The 13392-nt window shown below is 36.4% G+C and overlaps 1 protein-coding gene across 4 annotated transcripts in view; it reads left to right on the top strand.

Annotated features, from left to right (window-relative positions):
• The window catches only part of ARMC2 (armadillo repeat containing 2), a 67976-nt gene that overhangs the window by 20417 nt on the left and 34167 nt on the right, over window positions 1-13392 (top strand). For 3 of the 4 annotated variants that reach the window (XM_055713299.1, XM_055713300.1, XM_055713298.1), the window contains 4 exons: window positions 4185-4255; window positions 7969-8061; window positions 10234-10412; window positions 11650-11752. In XM_055713299.1, the coding sequence (XP_055569274.1) occupies window positions 4185-4255; window positions 7969-8061; window positions 10234-10412; window positions 11650-11752 (446 nt within the window). The remainder of the gene's footprint in view (window positions 1-4184; window positions 4256-7968; window positions 8062-10233; window positions 10413-11649; window positions 11753-13392) is intronic. The other variant, XM_055713301.1, reaches the window with a different exon arrangement.

Here is a 13392-nt window from a genome sequence, read left to right as displayed (position 1 = left end):
CCTTACCTTTTGCTCATTCCCCATTATTCCTAGTCTTCTCATTGAAAACTATCAGAGCCTTCATCCTTTTTTGCAGGCAGTTATGCTCCCTTGTTCTTCTCCCATATTTTCTACTTTTGCCTCCCAAAGTTATAAGAGTATGTGGGTGTTACAAGAACCTTACTGAGAGGAGAGGGTAGTATCCAGAGGGGGATGCCTTCAAGTCTGACAATTCAGAAAAGGTGATTGCGTTCCCTTTTCTTTCTAGTTAGGCTTTGCTACCTTGCTGATCAAAGGTGCTTGTTAAAGACAATTCTGTAGAGCAGCATTAACTTCTTAGTATCAGGCCATGTGTCCTTAACTGGCAACTAAATTGTGGGTGGGGCACCAGGGCTACATCTGTACTAATGATTAATAAAAATTAAACGAAGGAATCTCTGGCTTTGTGGCCAGCTGCTGTGACATGGGTTATGTTAGTACAATGAAAGTATTTTTAACCCCCTCCCTGCCAAACACAAAGTATTGGCTGGGAACACCCCTACCTGTGCTTGTCTGTGACCTGTGCCCAGGCATTTGTCAGGGAAGGTACTACCTTTCTTGGCACAGAACTGTAGCAGGGACCATGCTAAGGGTCTAACTGTACAGAATGGCGTGGCCCAAAATTCAGGCCCATTGCCAGAGTGTTTCACAAGTAAAGAGGTAGCCAGATTCTCAGATGTTTAAGGCTCCGCAGTATGAGGAAAAAGCCATTCCCCTGTTGGGATCTTACACTCATGTTTGTGAATCAGACCTTGCTTTTGTGTGCAGCTTCTTCAGAGAGAACTAGCCCAGTTCTTTGCTTCTGGGATGCAGTTCTTAGAAATGTAGTTTTCCCTGGAATACCACTGAAGGGTGAGTTTGCAGATTTACCATTAACAAGAGGCTTATGGCAAGAACAAGCAAGTAAACATCTAAATATGCAGAGCTTCTGAATAAATGCTGCTTTCACTTAATCAGGCATGCTTTTGTCAGGGGGAAAATATTGAACATGTGTTGGGTCTGGCTGAGGTGGACTTAATTTTCCTCATAGCAGCCCTCGTAGTGCTGTGCTTTGTATTGGTTGCTAGAAAGGTGCTGATAACACACCAGTGCCTTGGCTGCTGCTGAGCAGTGCTCACATAGCATCAGGGCTGTCTCACTGACATTCCACCCCCCTCACCAGTAGGTTGGGAGTGGGCAAGATCTTGGGAGGGGATGCAGTCAGGACAGCTGACCCAAACTGTGCAAAGGAATATTTCATAACGTATGATGTCTGCTCAGTAGTAAAAGCTAAGAGAAAGGAAGGGGGTGGTGTGTGTGTGTCTGTGTGCATGCATTAGTATGGGATTTGTCTTCCTAGCAGGAGCAACTGCTATGTGTACTGACTGCTTCCTGGGAAGTGGCTGGACATCACCTGCTACTGCAAAGCCTTTGCTTTTGCTTTATTAAACTGCCTTTGTCTTGATCCGTGAGGTTTTTTCAATCTTACTTTGTCCCCACCCTCCTGCTGAGGAGAGCAGTGGTAGAGCAACTTGGTGAGCACAACACACTACTGCAGTGCTGGTTCCCGTGCCTTTTGGAAGTCCTTGTAGTCTGTGTACATTCAAGAAGGCAGTGTTCCTCATAGGGGCTACTATGATCTCCCTAGTATGAGGAGGACAGAGATGATTAGTTGCCAAGTTTTTTCTCTGTAAATCATCAGAGCCTCTGTCAGTTGATTTCTTGATGAGTCCCTTATCAGATGATCAGATTTCTGCCAATTGACTTTGTTTCCAAGGCAACCACTCTCTTGACAAGCCAGTTCCCTTCAGTAGTAAGTAACTTATTTTTTAGAGTAGGTTGATTGCATTTTAACTGCGTAGTTCTCAACAAGATATTGCTGCTCTAAGTTTCAGCCCTACATGAAAGTGAAAAGATAACAAAGAAGCAGAAGTCTCTGTAACTCAAATGAAGTTGGCAGCATTGTAAAGATACATAAAGGGATTTTATAATCTCTTACAAAATTCATAAATTGTACATACTCCCTAAAGATAAGCCTGCCCACCCGTCATTCTCATTTATGTACATGGTGTATTCTTTGTCTGAAAATAATGCGAGTTCTAGCTAAGCTGTTTAATTTATGAGGCTGTTTCCCAAAAGTACAGATAGTTCAGCGAATACCAGCACTACAACAATCTGGTTTCCTACTCATAGATCTTCAAACTGGTTGATACTGGTTTATAAGAAATCATAGGTTCCAACCAAGCTTTTTTTTACATAGTTAAGGCTTTGACATTGTCTTACCCTTCATCTTCCTATGTAGTGTTTCTATCTGATAAGTGTGCGTTCAGGTTACCACATCCTTTGCTTCAGTGTCTTTTCTATTCAGCTACTTCTGTTTCCTATGAAACTTGTAAGATTGTCTTTGTTGAGGTTTCTTGGATTCATCCTGTGAATTTACATTTTAGGAGAAGAGGCACAGACAGGATATAGTTACAAAAACTCTTTTTCTGAGGAAAGCAAACTGAAACATCCATATTCATATAGGCAGATAGTATCATCATGCCTACATATAATTCTAAAGATACTGATTTCTGAACATAGCTGGGTTTGTATTAGGTGACTGAAGTTGTTGTTGTCTTGCTTATCCAGTGTCCTTTCAGGTTATAGCCTTGACTTCAGAGATGGCTGAACCTCATAGAGTCATTTCTTAAATTTATAAAGTTTGCCCGACAAGGTATTCACATAAATGGAACCAAATTTTGATTTCTTTTAAGACATTGGACTGTATTTAATGTGTGCTTAGAAATTCTGTTTCTTACAGATGTCAGTCTTAGAGATGTAAGCACTTGTCTATTTTTATTTTATTTTTTTGAAGCACTCTTTCCCCAGAGGAGTAGGAATTGCCATATATGAGCTGAAATGATTTCAGGATAGTTTGTGTAAGCATTTGGATTTTGGAGCATTTAAATCCTCATGCTGTAAAAAGGAAGTGTTATTCACTGTTAGCCATAATGAAGCAAGTGTTCCTCTGTAATGTGATTGCTTGGAAATTTTTGACTGATCACAGTGAGCTATCCAGTCCCCTTTGTAGGGAAGTGATCTTACAAGAGCTTTGTCTTTTATTCTGTCTCCATCTGTTGATAGGATGACTTACATCTTCTGTCTGGAGTGGCAGATAGGATGTAGGCACCAATCCAGCAAAGCACTTAAACAGTTTAGCTTTAAGCCTTGTAGCAACTACATTAACAGGTTAAAAAAATTGAAATAACACTGCTAACACACTACTGTTGTCTTTAGAAGGAACTTTAGGAGATTAGATTGTACTGGTACGTGTACTTTAAATGCAGTAAGAAGTGTTAAATTAAACATACACTGAGAATGGAAAACATATTAAGACCTTTGTCTTTAGTAAAGAATTTAAAGGAGGAAATATTCCTGTTTAATAGCAAAAGGAGTCTTTAACTTGTATGTTTCCTTTAGATCAGTGCTGCTTGAGTGTGTAGCTAGGCAAACAGAATAGATTTATCACAGATGTATGTAGTAGTTCCCTCTGGGCAAGGAAAGACTAATACAATCATCAGGAATTATGGCATTACTCACTGTTGCTTTACAAAGAAATGACAACATACATGTTTCTTGTACTAACAGAACTAGTGACCACTGCACAGTTAGCAATAGTTCACAGGCAGACCTGGAAATTATGATGTTTACATTAAAGGTTACTAAAGTGCTTGTTTCTTTGAAAAATCTTGTCATTACATCTTTTAAAAGTGTTAATTCTATCAGAAGAAAGCACTGTCCTTGTGAATGGATGAACTTACAGTTTTAGGGTAGTTGAGTTTATATTCAGTTAATGACACTGGTGATAAAATAAAAATTGGCTCTTGCTGAGTTTAGTTGGGTTCAGCTTTGAGGGTCACTGTACAAGTGGCAATTCTTTAGGTTTTGTGTTCCGTAATGGTGACCTCTTGTGGTGTAAATATGTCAGTATTTCTGAAGGGGCTTTCTGTAATGCACAGTGGAGAAAGTTGTATTTATATGTCAATTTTGAGGAGCAGATAACCTACTAACTTACTAAAATAAGTTATAATCTTTTCCACTTAGTTATCAATATACAGATCTCATACTGAGTGCATATGAAGAAAGAAGCATTTTGAGCACTGTATTCTGATACACTTGGCACGTGTCTATACTATATCTTTCAGTGACCAGATGAAAAAGCCTGGCACAAGTTCATCACGGCCAAGGAGTACAGGCTGGAAGAGAAGAGTAACAGGTACTTCATAAGGCATTTCAATCAAAACAGTCAAATAGAAATAATTTATTTTTTGTGATTCTGAGATGGTTTTATTCTTTATTCTTTGAACAATATTTGTAATTTTTTAAATGGTTTGGGGTTTTGTTGTTGTTGCTGTTACTAGTAAATAGAAACAATATTCAGGAGAACTTCACTCTAAAAATGTGTTGATATATTCTCTCTTGTTTTTCCCATATGTAGCCTTAAGAATTTGTCAATCTATTAACACCTTGTTTGCCCATCACTTTTTGTAAACTGGCATGGTTGCACAGAAACTAATAAAGCTATGCCAAGCTGTATTAGCTGAAGATACAGATTCTGATTGCCCTGTAGGGATGCATTTTGCTAATTATACATAACAGATTCTGATTAATATTTCCTCATAGCTGGCATGTTTCATACATGGCAAGTGCATATTTGAGTCTGGTATGGAAACCTGAAGTTTCTACTCTGCTATTATTATGCTTTACTACTATTTTTCTAGAACTGAGAAGTTGCATTATTCTGGATCATTCTGGCAAAGGCTGTAATGAGCTCTGCTTTCATTTCCTTCAGAGGAGCTGACAGTATTTACTATGTCATGGGAGTTAGTATTCTGTGGGACTGTATTTTCTCTTGTTTATAAGCCTTTTAATTTATTTGTGCTGTTGAAAAAATGATGTGTGTTATTAGGATTGTTTCTTTTTATATCTATTCTTTTTAACATTATGTAGCTTTCTTAGTTTGTGCATACTTCACCTTTAATCCCAGAATGAAAAGTGTGATAGCAGTAGGAATTCTCAATCATTTCTTCTCTATCGTGGGCTCCTGGGGGGAGCGTTCACTTACAGATTATTTCTGTTTTCTGGTTTGTGCTTATACTTTCACATTTTTAGAGAGGAGGTAGACTTTTTTTAATATTGATATGTTCATAGCCACTCAGTATTCCATGAAAAGACTAAACGTGGTAAGTCAGGCAGTACACAGCTTTTGAAAGAACGGTGTTGCTAAGGCTCTTGTATTTACATGCTAAAAACAGCAACCAATAAATGTAGACTGATTAGTGATTTTTTTTTTTTTGACCAGAATGCAAAGCTGTGGTTAAGACCTATGAAAAACTGAGACAATGAACTTGAACTTGCTGAATTCTTTTGCTTGAGTATTTTTGCTGTTGAACTGTAATCCACTCAATCAGAAAGTTCAAGACAGCTTCTGCAATATTTTAAATACAGCTAGTGTGTAACTTTTCATCAGCACCTTAAAAATCTACCAGGACTGAGACATGTGCAAGTTTACAATTTATTAATGTTGCTTTCCTTTATAATCATAATTCCTGTTCATTCTTATTACTAGGATTAATATCAATTAGTAAAAGCTGATTATCTCTTTTTTTTCCTAGTTACAAGAGATACTTGTTTAAAAAAATATGCCATTGTGTCTTTCAGGTCGTTACATTTTTCTGATGAATGTGAGACAAGTGCAGCAGAGTGGCACAAAAAAATCAGTTCTTTTTGTTCTGAACTAAAAATTGAATGTCTTTTTTTTTCTAGTGGAAAGTTTGGTCATATCTGCAGATGCATACATTAACTATTTATTTCTTGCTTAATAAAGTTAAGCATGTGTGTAGTTAGAAAGTCGGTCCCATCTTTCAGTTTTAGAGAGGTAGCTATGACTTGGAAAGAAAAGAAATAATTAAGTCAGTATGTGGGTTTTTTGACAGGAAGGAACGGTGCAGACTATTCTAGTGTTCTCATTTCAGCTGTGCTCTTACATTACCTGGAGCTGAACTTTCACTTCATTGCAAATGCTGCATAGTGTTTTATTAGTTAAGCTACTCATCGATCTAAGTAAGACTGTTAACTCATTTGATCTAGAAAATAAAAAAGGTCTGCAAAAGAAGTGATAATAATATTACCTAATAATGTGTTCTTATACTAATATGTATATATGCACATGCCAACGATACATAGTTGTTGTATTGACACACCAGTATATTACTTATGATAGCAGCACGTGTTGAAATAGGTATAACTGATAGATACATTCTGTGTAAAATATAGGTAGACAGTTAAAGCTAATGCAGATTAGAAAAAAGGAGTCTGGAATATTTTTAGAGAGCAATGTTTTCAAATAGTCAGGAATTTTTAATTGTTTCACTGTTCCAGGTAATGCTCAGCAGGCTGTAGTTATTTTAAGGTATGAGATACTGTTCTCATGATACAAACCTCTCAATATCAGTATTCTCATGTAGTACAGTGGTTTTTGTGTTTGATAGCGATTATGTTAAGAATTTACATTGTCATTTTAAATGCAGGAGCTAGTAATGAACAGTAGCAGACACTTTCTGACAAATCTGCAACTTAAGTATTTATTCTAATCTTAATGGCTTTCTTTGTGTTATTTGGTGGAGTTGCATGACTTTTATTTTCCTATTTAAAAAAAACAACAACCAACCAACCAAACCCCAACTTTATAAGAACAAAATGGTTGCCTGCAAGAGAAGGAGCTTAACCTTAACTTGAACTCTAAAAATATGCCTACATGCACCTTGTAAGCAATTGTTAGATCCTTTAAAACTCAAGTTGCGCAGAGACTCTGTCTGTTCAGCTGTAGTGAGCCAATGGTCAAGACCATAGTGCCAGGTGAATGTGAAAAGGTTGTTCAGCAAGTCAGAATAGTTCCCAATGATACTGCAACCATGTGAAAGTCAATCCTGGAATCCATTTTTTAATAAACCGTGTTTCACCAACTCCCATCTCCAGTCTGAAAACAGATTACATGCTCTCAGTCTTGTTTCCAGAAGAATTTCAGACCGCTGATTTTTAAGTCTACCAGTTTTTAGCTTGATGTATGCTGATAGGGGTTTTTTTGTCTTTTCGAAGCAAAGTATTAAAAAAGCTGAAGTATTTTTAAAAACTTATCTTTTTGAAGTGGACAAGGTTTCTGATAATGAACAGTAGCTCTTTCTCAAGTCACTGGAGGAAACTGGTTGTGGGTGGCCAAGAAAACTGGGAACTGGTTGCCTTCAAGGTTTCTGACATGTTAACTGGAGGCAAAACATCAACATCTTTAAGATATTTGTAGTTTGCTGTTTATTTCCCAAAATGCCGTGTGAGAAATTGTTTACTGTAACAAAGAATAGGACGGAAACATGCATTTTACAAAAATTTAGTTGAGAAGTTTTCAAAACTAATTGCGTAAAGTGGTTAGAATTGCTAACAGGATTTCCTAACTAGTAAGACCATTTTCCCTAACTGACCAGAGTCAGTTAACCAAGCTTAGTGTAATACTGTGCATGTGTAATAGATAAAATTGTACAATCCTAGAGGATTGTGTGTAGTATGGATATTTTTTAACATGGAATAAGCTGTCACATGAACACAGGGCTAAATGTTGATGTAAAAGTAGTCATTATCTTCCAATTCAGCGATCAAATAAAATATTAATGTCAGCAAACAAAACCAAATCTGGCTTTACAGCACAGCTTTGAGTTTCCAAACATTTATCCATCTACTTTTGTTTAAAACTTTTGTTTTTGAGAAAATGTAAATAAAACCAAAAGCTTGAATAGGTAGAATAACCCACAATATAGCAAAAAGTGACATTTTCAGATTTTTTTTCTGACTGATGAATAAAGTATTTGTAGCTATTTATTTGTGTAGAAGTTGAAGCCTTCATTGAATATGTACTTTTGTTTTGAATGTATTTTGAAGGCTTAGAGGATGAAACAAGAATAAATGAATCAGAAGAGGAAGAAATCTTTTGGCATAAAAAAATTTTACCAATTCTGCATGAACTGGAAAAAGGTGGGTAACACTGTTCTTGAAAGGGGGTGTTTTCTGTACTGTTTCCTGCAGGAAACATGGGGCTCATTTGTATTTACTACAGAGGAGTAACAGTAGTTGGACTACGTAGCCTTTTATGCTTTCATGTGTTCAGTGACTTTGCAGTGTAAAACTGGCCTGGGCAGCTGTCTCTAGGTGGCCCTGCTTGAGCATGGGGGTTGGACCAGATGGCCTCCAGGGGTCCCTTCCAACCTCATCCATTCTTTGATTCTGTTAAATAAAAATACTGGTTTCGCAAAGATCTTGTCTGATTAAATTACGTTATTTAAACAACATAGCTCTGTCAGCTTAACAGTCAGTGATGAGGTAATAATTTTAAGACTGAAGTGCTGCACGGATTCACTGTTTTAAGCATAGACTGTACTGATGGTCTCAATTAATTTTAGAAAACTTAAGGAAATCTTAATGAAAAATTCCATTTTAGAGTGCTAAATGTCTCAGAAAAGTATGTAATGACCCACAATACTGAAGCAAAATTGAGTAAATTAAGTATCTCTTGAAAGATTGAACTCTGAAATCCATTTTAATGTTTCATTCAAAAGGTGCTTTAGTTGATTTCTATAGGCATTGTATTTATTCGTAAGGTGGGAATATAGAAAGTATTGCAGTTTTTCCTATCAAAATGAATATTAGAATTCCATAATTTTAATGTTTTGAGTGGGTCTGTTGATAATTCAGTAAGTTTTAATACTGTGTGCCATCACTTGCTTCATAGCTTTCAGCTAATTCCCTGCACATGCATTTAGGTCACATTTAGGAGTTTTCTTTTTTTGTTAATAGAAAGCCTTTTTCTTCCTCTTTCACCCCCAAAAATATTTGCAGAAAACTTCCCATTCAAAAACAAATCTGAAGTTTAACCTGGAACTTAATTATTGACTAAAATCTTACGAATATTGTGCACTTGAGATGATTGTTCTATGACAAAACCAAAGTCTCTTTTTCTGGAGAAGCAAATACTTTATTTTGTAACGTTCCAGTACTCAAGGGAGGGATACGCTTCAAAAAACGTCCCATGGGATGAGTGATGAAGAATTTTTGTTGTTCTTATTAATTTTGATGAAATGGAATGGAGACCTTTCAATGTCGGTTTCTTGCCACTCCTGTTTCACTGCTTACTGGAGCAGAGGATTTAGAATCATGCTAAATTTTGTTAAATTTTCTGTCATGATTGGAGTAGGAATGTAATAGTCATTACTGTTTCTTGAGTATGATGATTGCAAATTGAGAGATTCCAGGTGCTGCTCAGCATGAAACTTGGGTCCTTGAATTCGCCTAGAGGTTTGGGGCCTTAGACATAATGGTTTTTTGTCATCACTTCCTGTCCTATTTCATCACAAGTGCTTTGCCTACTTGAATGTGACTGTTCCAGCTGTGAAGTACATTTTGAGTAAATGCAGAGTTTATACAGGCAGTTTTGATGGATTTATATGGTGCTTTTATCAATGTCACCTTATAGACAAAAGCAAATGTAAGAAAAGAAAAAACTCAAACCCCTAATGCCTGAATTTTTAAAATAATCAACACTTTTCCCTTTCCCTCTAAGTAAATGTACATGATTTCATTGTGTTGAAATGAAGATTTTGTAATAATTTGCTGCAGGTTTTATTTTCGTATTTTTAAAATAGTGTTTGAGGGACTCAGGTTAGGAGGTAGATGGCTTTTTTGTCAATAGGCCAACAGTCGACTCAAATATTCACTTGTTCTTAATCCCAGCAAGGTTTGATATATTGGGTTATGCATATGGGAAGAAAAATATTCCTTAACTGTCTGTTTTTTCATGTAATGTTTGGTGGAATTCTTTAAAGAATATATTCAGATTCACAGTTTCCTGGTAGACATTTGGTCAATCTGATTATTAAAGCATTAAGGGGAGTTTCATTTCAGCTTTTTTTTTTTCTCCAGGTGTTATTTTGGCTCTGTGATTTCTTGGCTTGAGTCTCTTCTTTTTGAAGGAGTAGAATGAAACTGTTTCTGAGGATCGCGTTACCTTTTTAAGAGATTTATTGGGTGCCTTAATTTTTGTTGTGCAAGCTGTTCTTTCTTTTGTTCTCCTGTATCTTTGCCTATTGAGGTGTTCTGGAAAAGGTGGCACTACTAATTATTTTTTTTCCCTCCTTCTCCACCTCCTTGAAGTAGAAGACAATGTAGAAAAACTTTGTCTGGCTTGCACCAAGCTCTATCAAGCCTTGAATGAAGGAAATATGCTTGGAAAAAGATTTAAAAGAAGAAGTGTGCTTCTGAAGACATTATATAAACTTGTAGACATTGATTCAGATCCACTTTGCCTGAAGCTGGCAAAGATTATTCTGGCTGTAAGTGTTTTAAAATGCTGTTTGGTAGAATGTGAAGCTCAAAATTGTGAATTACAACTTGCATTTAATTTTTCATTTCATACTTGTATATTGTGTCTAAACTAACCCTTTCCTAAGCCCAGTTTTGTACCATGCAGTTATTATTCTCCCATTCATCCAGATCAGCACTTGTTGGAACCTATTTTCTACAGAGATATTAAGTCTGGGAGAGGAAGGAGGGGCACAAAATAGGGTAGATGATATATGGTGGCAGGAATACTGCTTAGGCATGGAAGAGAGACAGTGTCCTGAACTGGGATGCATATGCAAGGATTTAAACAAAACAATAATTTTAAACATTACACATCAAAATGAAGCTTAGTTTCTGAATAACATATTGACCTTTTTAAACAGCTGTATCTGAAAATGCCAAAACAGGTTTTTTTTGAAAGATCTCTTTCTCTAGTATTTCTGGTTAAAATTCTCCATTAAGTTGGTGCATTTGAACCTATTTGTTCAGCTTCTTATGTATGGACTGGTGAAATACCAGCTAGCATTGTGTTGTAGACAGTAATTTGTGTGTGTGCATTGGGAGAGAGAATTCTTCTTTAAAGTAGTGTATGTTATTGTGATCAGAAGATATAATCATATGTTCAGATACTACATAGATGTGAAGTGGTGCTTATTAAAAAAAAGTTTGTTACAGACATTTTTCTGTGGAATCTTTTAAAAATCATGAACAAGAGAAGAAATTGCCCTTGAAATGCAGAGGAAAGGAAGAGATTTCTTACTGTATTTTTAATACTTTTACTTCCTTTTCATGATCTCTCAGTGACCACCATAAGATGTTGTTTTCTGATATTTGAGAATAATTTTCATTATGACATGTACTGTGGTACTGGAGTTCTTTGTGGTATGGCCATAGATGCCAAACCAGCGAATCCTGTGCAGAATTTCTTTGTAAGAGAGAATTAGATAAAAAAAGTGCAAGTTACTGATATGCTACATTCAGAAAATACATAATAAGTTTATACATCATCTGTCGTTTTGAAGTCAGTCAGCACAGTTTGCTAAATAGAGCTTCAAGTAGCTAGTTACAGAATCCATTAATTCTACAAACTTTTTTGGTTGGCTCAGTGTACTGTGAGGGTTTCAGCTGGAATTTAGTAGTTTGCCATGGTGTCTGTACTTGTAAAGTGTTATGGTGCATTTTTGTATGTAGATTTTAGTTGTGATTTTTATGTCTTTTACTTTGCAGATGAAAGTGGATAGGAATAATCTTCTCAGTGTTTGCAAGCTTGCATTTAAAATTTGCAAGAATGAAAAAAACGATTACCTCATTCAAAGTGATAAATTATTGGGTATGTATTCTATTCTTGTGTATATGTTAGATGTTGAAATTCCGTAGTTAGATTGATCATCTTTCAAGAAACATTCTGAGTTAACTTAGTCATGCACTAAAAATTGCCTAGGTCCATCTAGCCCGGTATTCTGTAGTGATAGGGAATGCTGTTTAGGGAGGGCATGATAGCCTACATGTTTTTTGTGATCCATTTCCCCTGTACTACCCCAGCATCCAGAATTGTTACATTCCATTAGGGACATTAGATGGTGCATCCCTGCCTAATCCTTTTTGGTCTTGGTTTATAGATCTTTTGTTCATTAATTTGCCGAATTTCTTTTTGAACTTTCTGATTCTGTCTGCCTTTACAGTCTCATAGAGCAACAAGTTCCAGAAGTTCTCTGTCTGCTCTTTTACACCTATCTACTTTTCATTATGCTTCTGCTTGTAGTTTTGCAGGATTTGTAAGAGTTTCTAGTCAGCTTACCCTCTACTTTAATGATTTTTTAAACCGCAGTCATCTCACGTATCTCTGTCTTCTCTTCAGACTGAAGCATCTCTTTGAAAGGGTATTGTGTCATTCTCTCAGTTGTTTTAGTAGCTCTTCTCTGTACCTTCTCTGGCTCCAGATCCTTCTTGAGATGTACAGAACAAAACTGACTACAGAAGTCAAGATGTGTCTGCACCAGATTTCATAGAAGTGAAATAATGCTGTCTGTGTTGTTGGCCATTGTCAGGAAGGATATTGAGAACAATCATTGGCTTTTTTAGCTGCTGCTGCATATTGAGCCGATGGTTTTGGAGAATTGTCAGCAACGGCTCTAAGATCTCTTTTGTGATTGTAACTGTATTTGTGCCATCTATACACACCTTGAAAGTATGAGAAATATGAAGAAAATGACAGCGTGTGAATGATACTCAGTATAGATTGATGGTCATTCCTTTCGTTAACACTTCATTGTGTTTTATTAATGTAGGCCTTGACCTTGCAAGCATTTATTGCGTATGCATAATTTAAAGCATATGTGTATATCTGCTTAAATAGATGAGAGTTTTCACGGTCTTAAAGTTTAGTATGTGAGTGTTGTCAGAAATAAAGACCAGATAAGCCTTTCCAATAGTATGATCAACAGGAAAGGACTCAAAAAAAAAGACAGTATCTCAGATTGCTCAATTGACTTCAGACACTGAAAACTAAAACTTTGTAGAAATTAGCATCATAGAAAAATCTGGACAAGTTGAGTGGCTATGTCTGTGTAAGTATTGGGGTTTTTGCTCTCATTTCCATCGTCACTCGCTTCTCTTTCACTTGCTTTTCTTTCCCTGTATTTTTAAAAACTAGTGAAGGAAAGAACATTTTTGGTAGGGATTTGTTTGTTTGTTTGTTTATTCATTCTTATGTTTTGGACCCACCTTATCCAGGCTGGGTGACATGGACATAGGTTATCAATATAATCACCCAGATTCTTGTTGCAGTCACTGGGTTATATATTCCATTTCTTTTTCTTCCTCTGGACCTGTGAACTATTTATGTGCAGTGGAGCAGCTCCAGTAAAAGAAATAAACTAACTGTTCATCCCAAAATAGACAGCTAGTGTTCGAGACTCTGTTTGATACTGAGCAGAGCAAGGACCTGAAACTCATTTCTCACATTGCCAC

This window comes from Falco cherrug, chromosome 6 (genome assembly GCF_023634085.1).
Source record: "Falco cherrug isolate bFalChe1 chromosome 6, bFalChe1.pri, whole genome shotgun sequence".
NCBI lineage: Eukaryota > Metazoa > Chordata > Aves > Falconiformes > Falconidae > Falco > Falco cherrug.
Note: the sequence above shows the minus strand (reverse complement) of the source record. Positions and strands in the feature narration are given on the sequence as shown.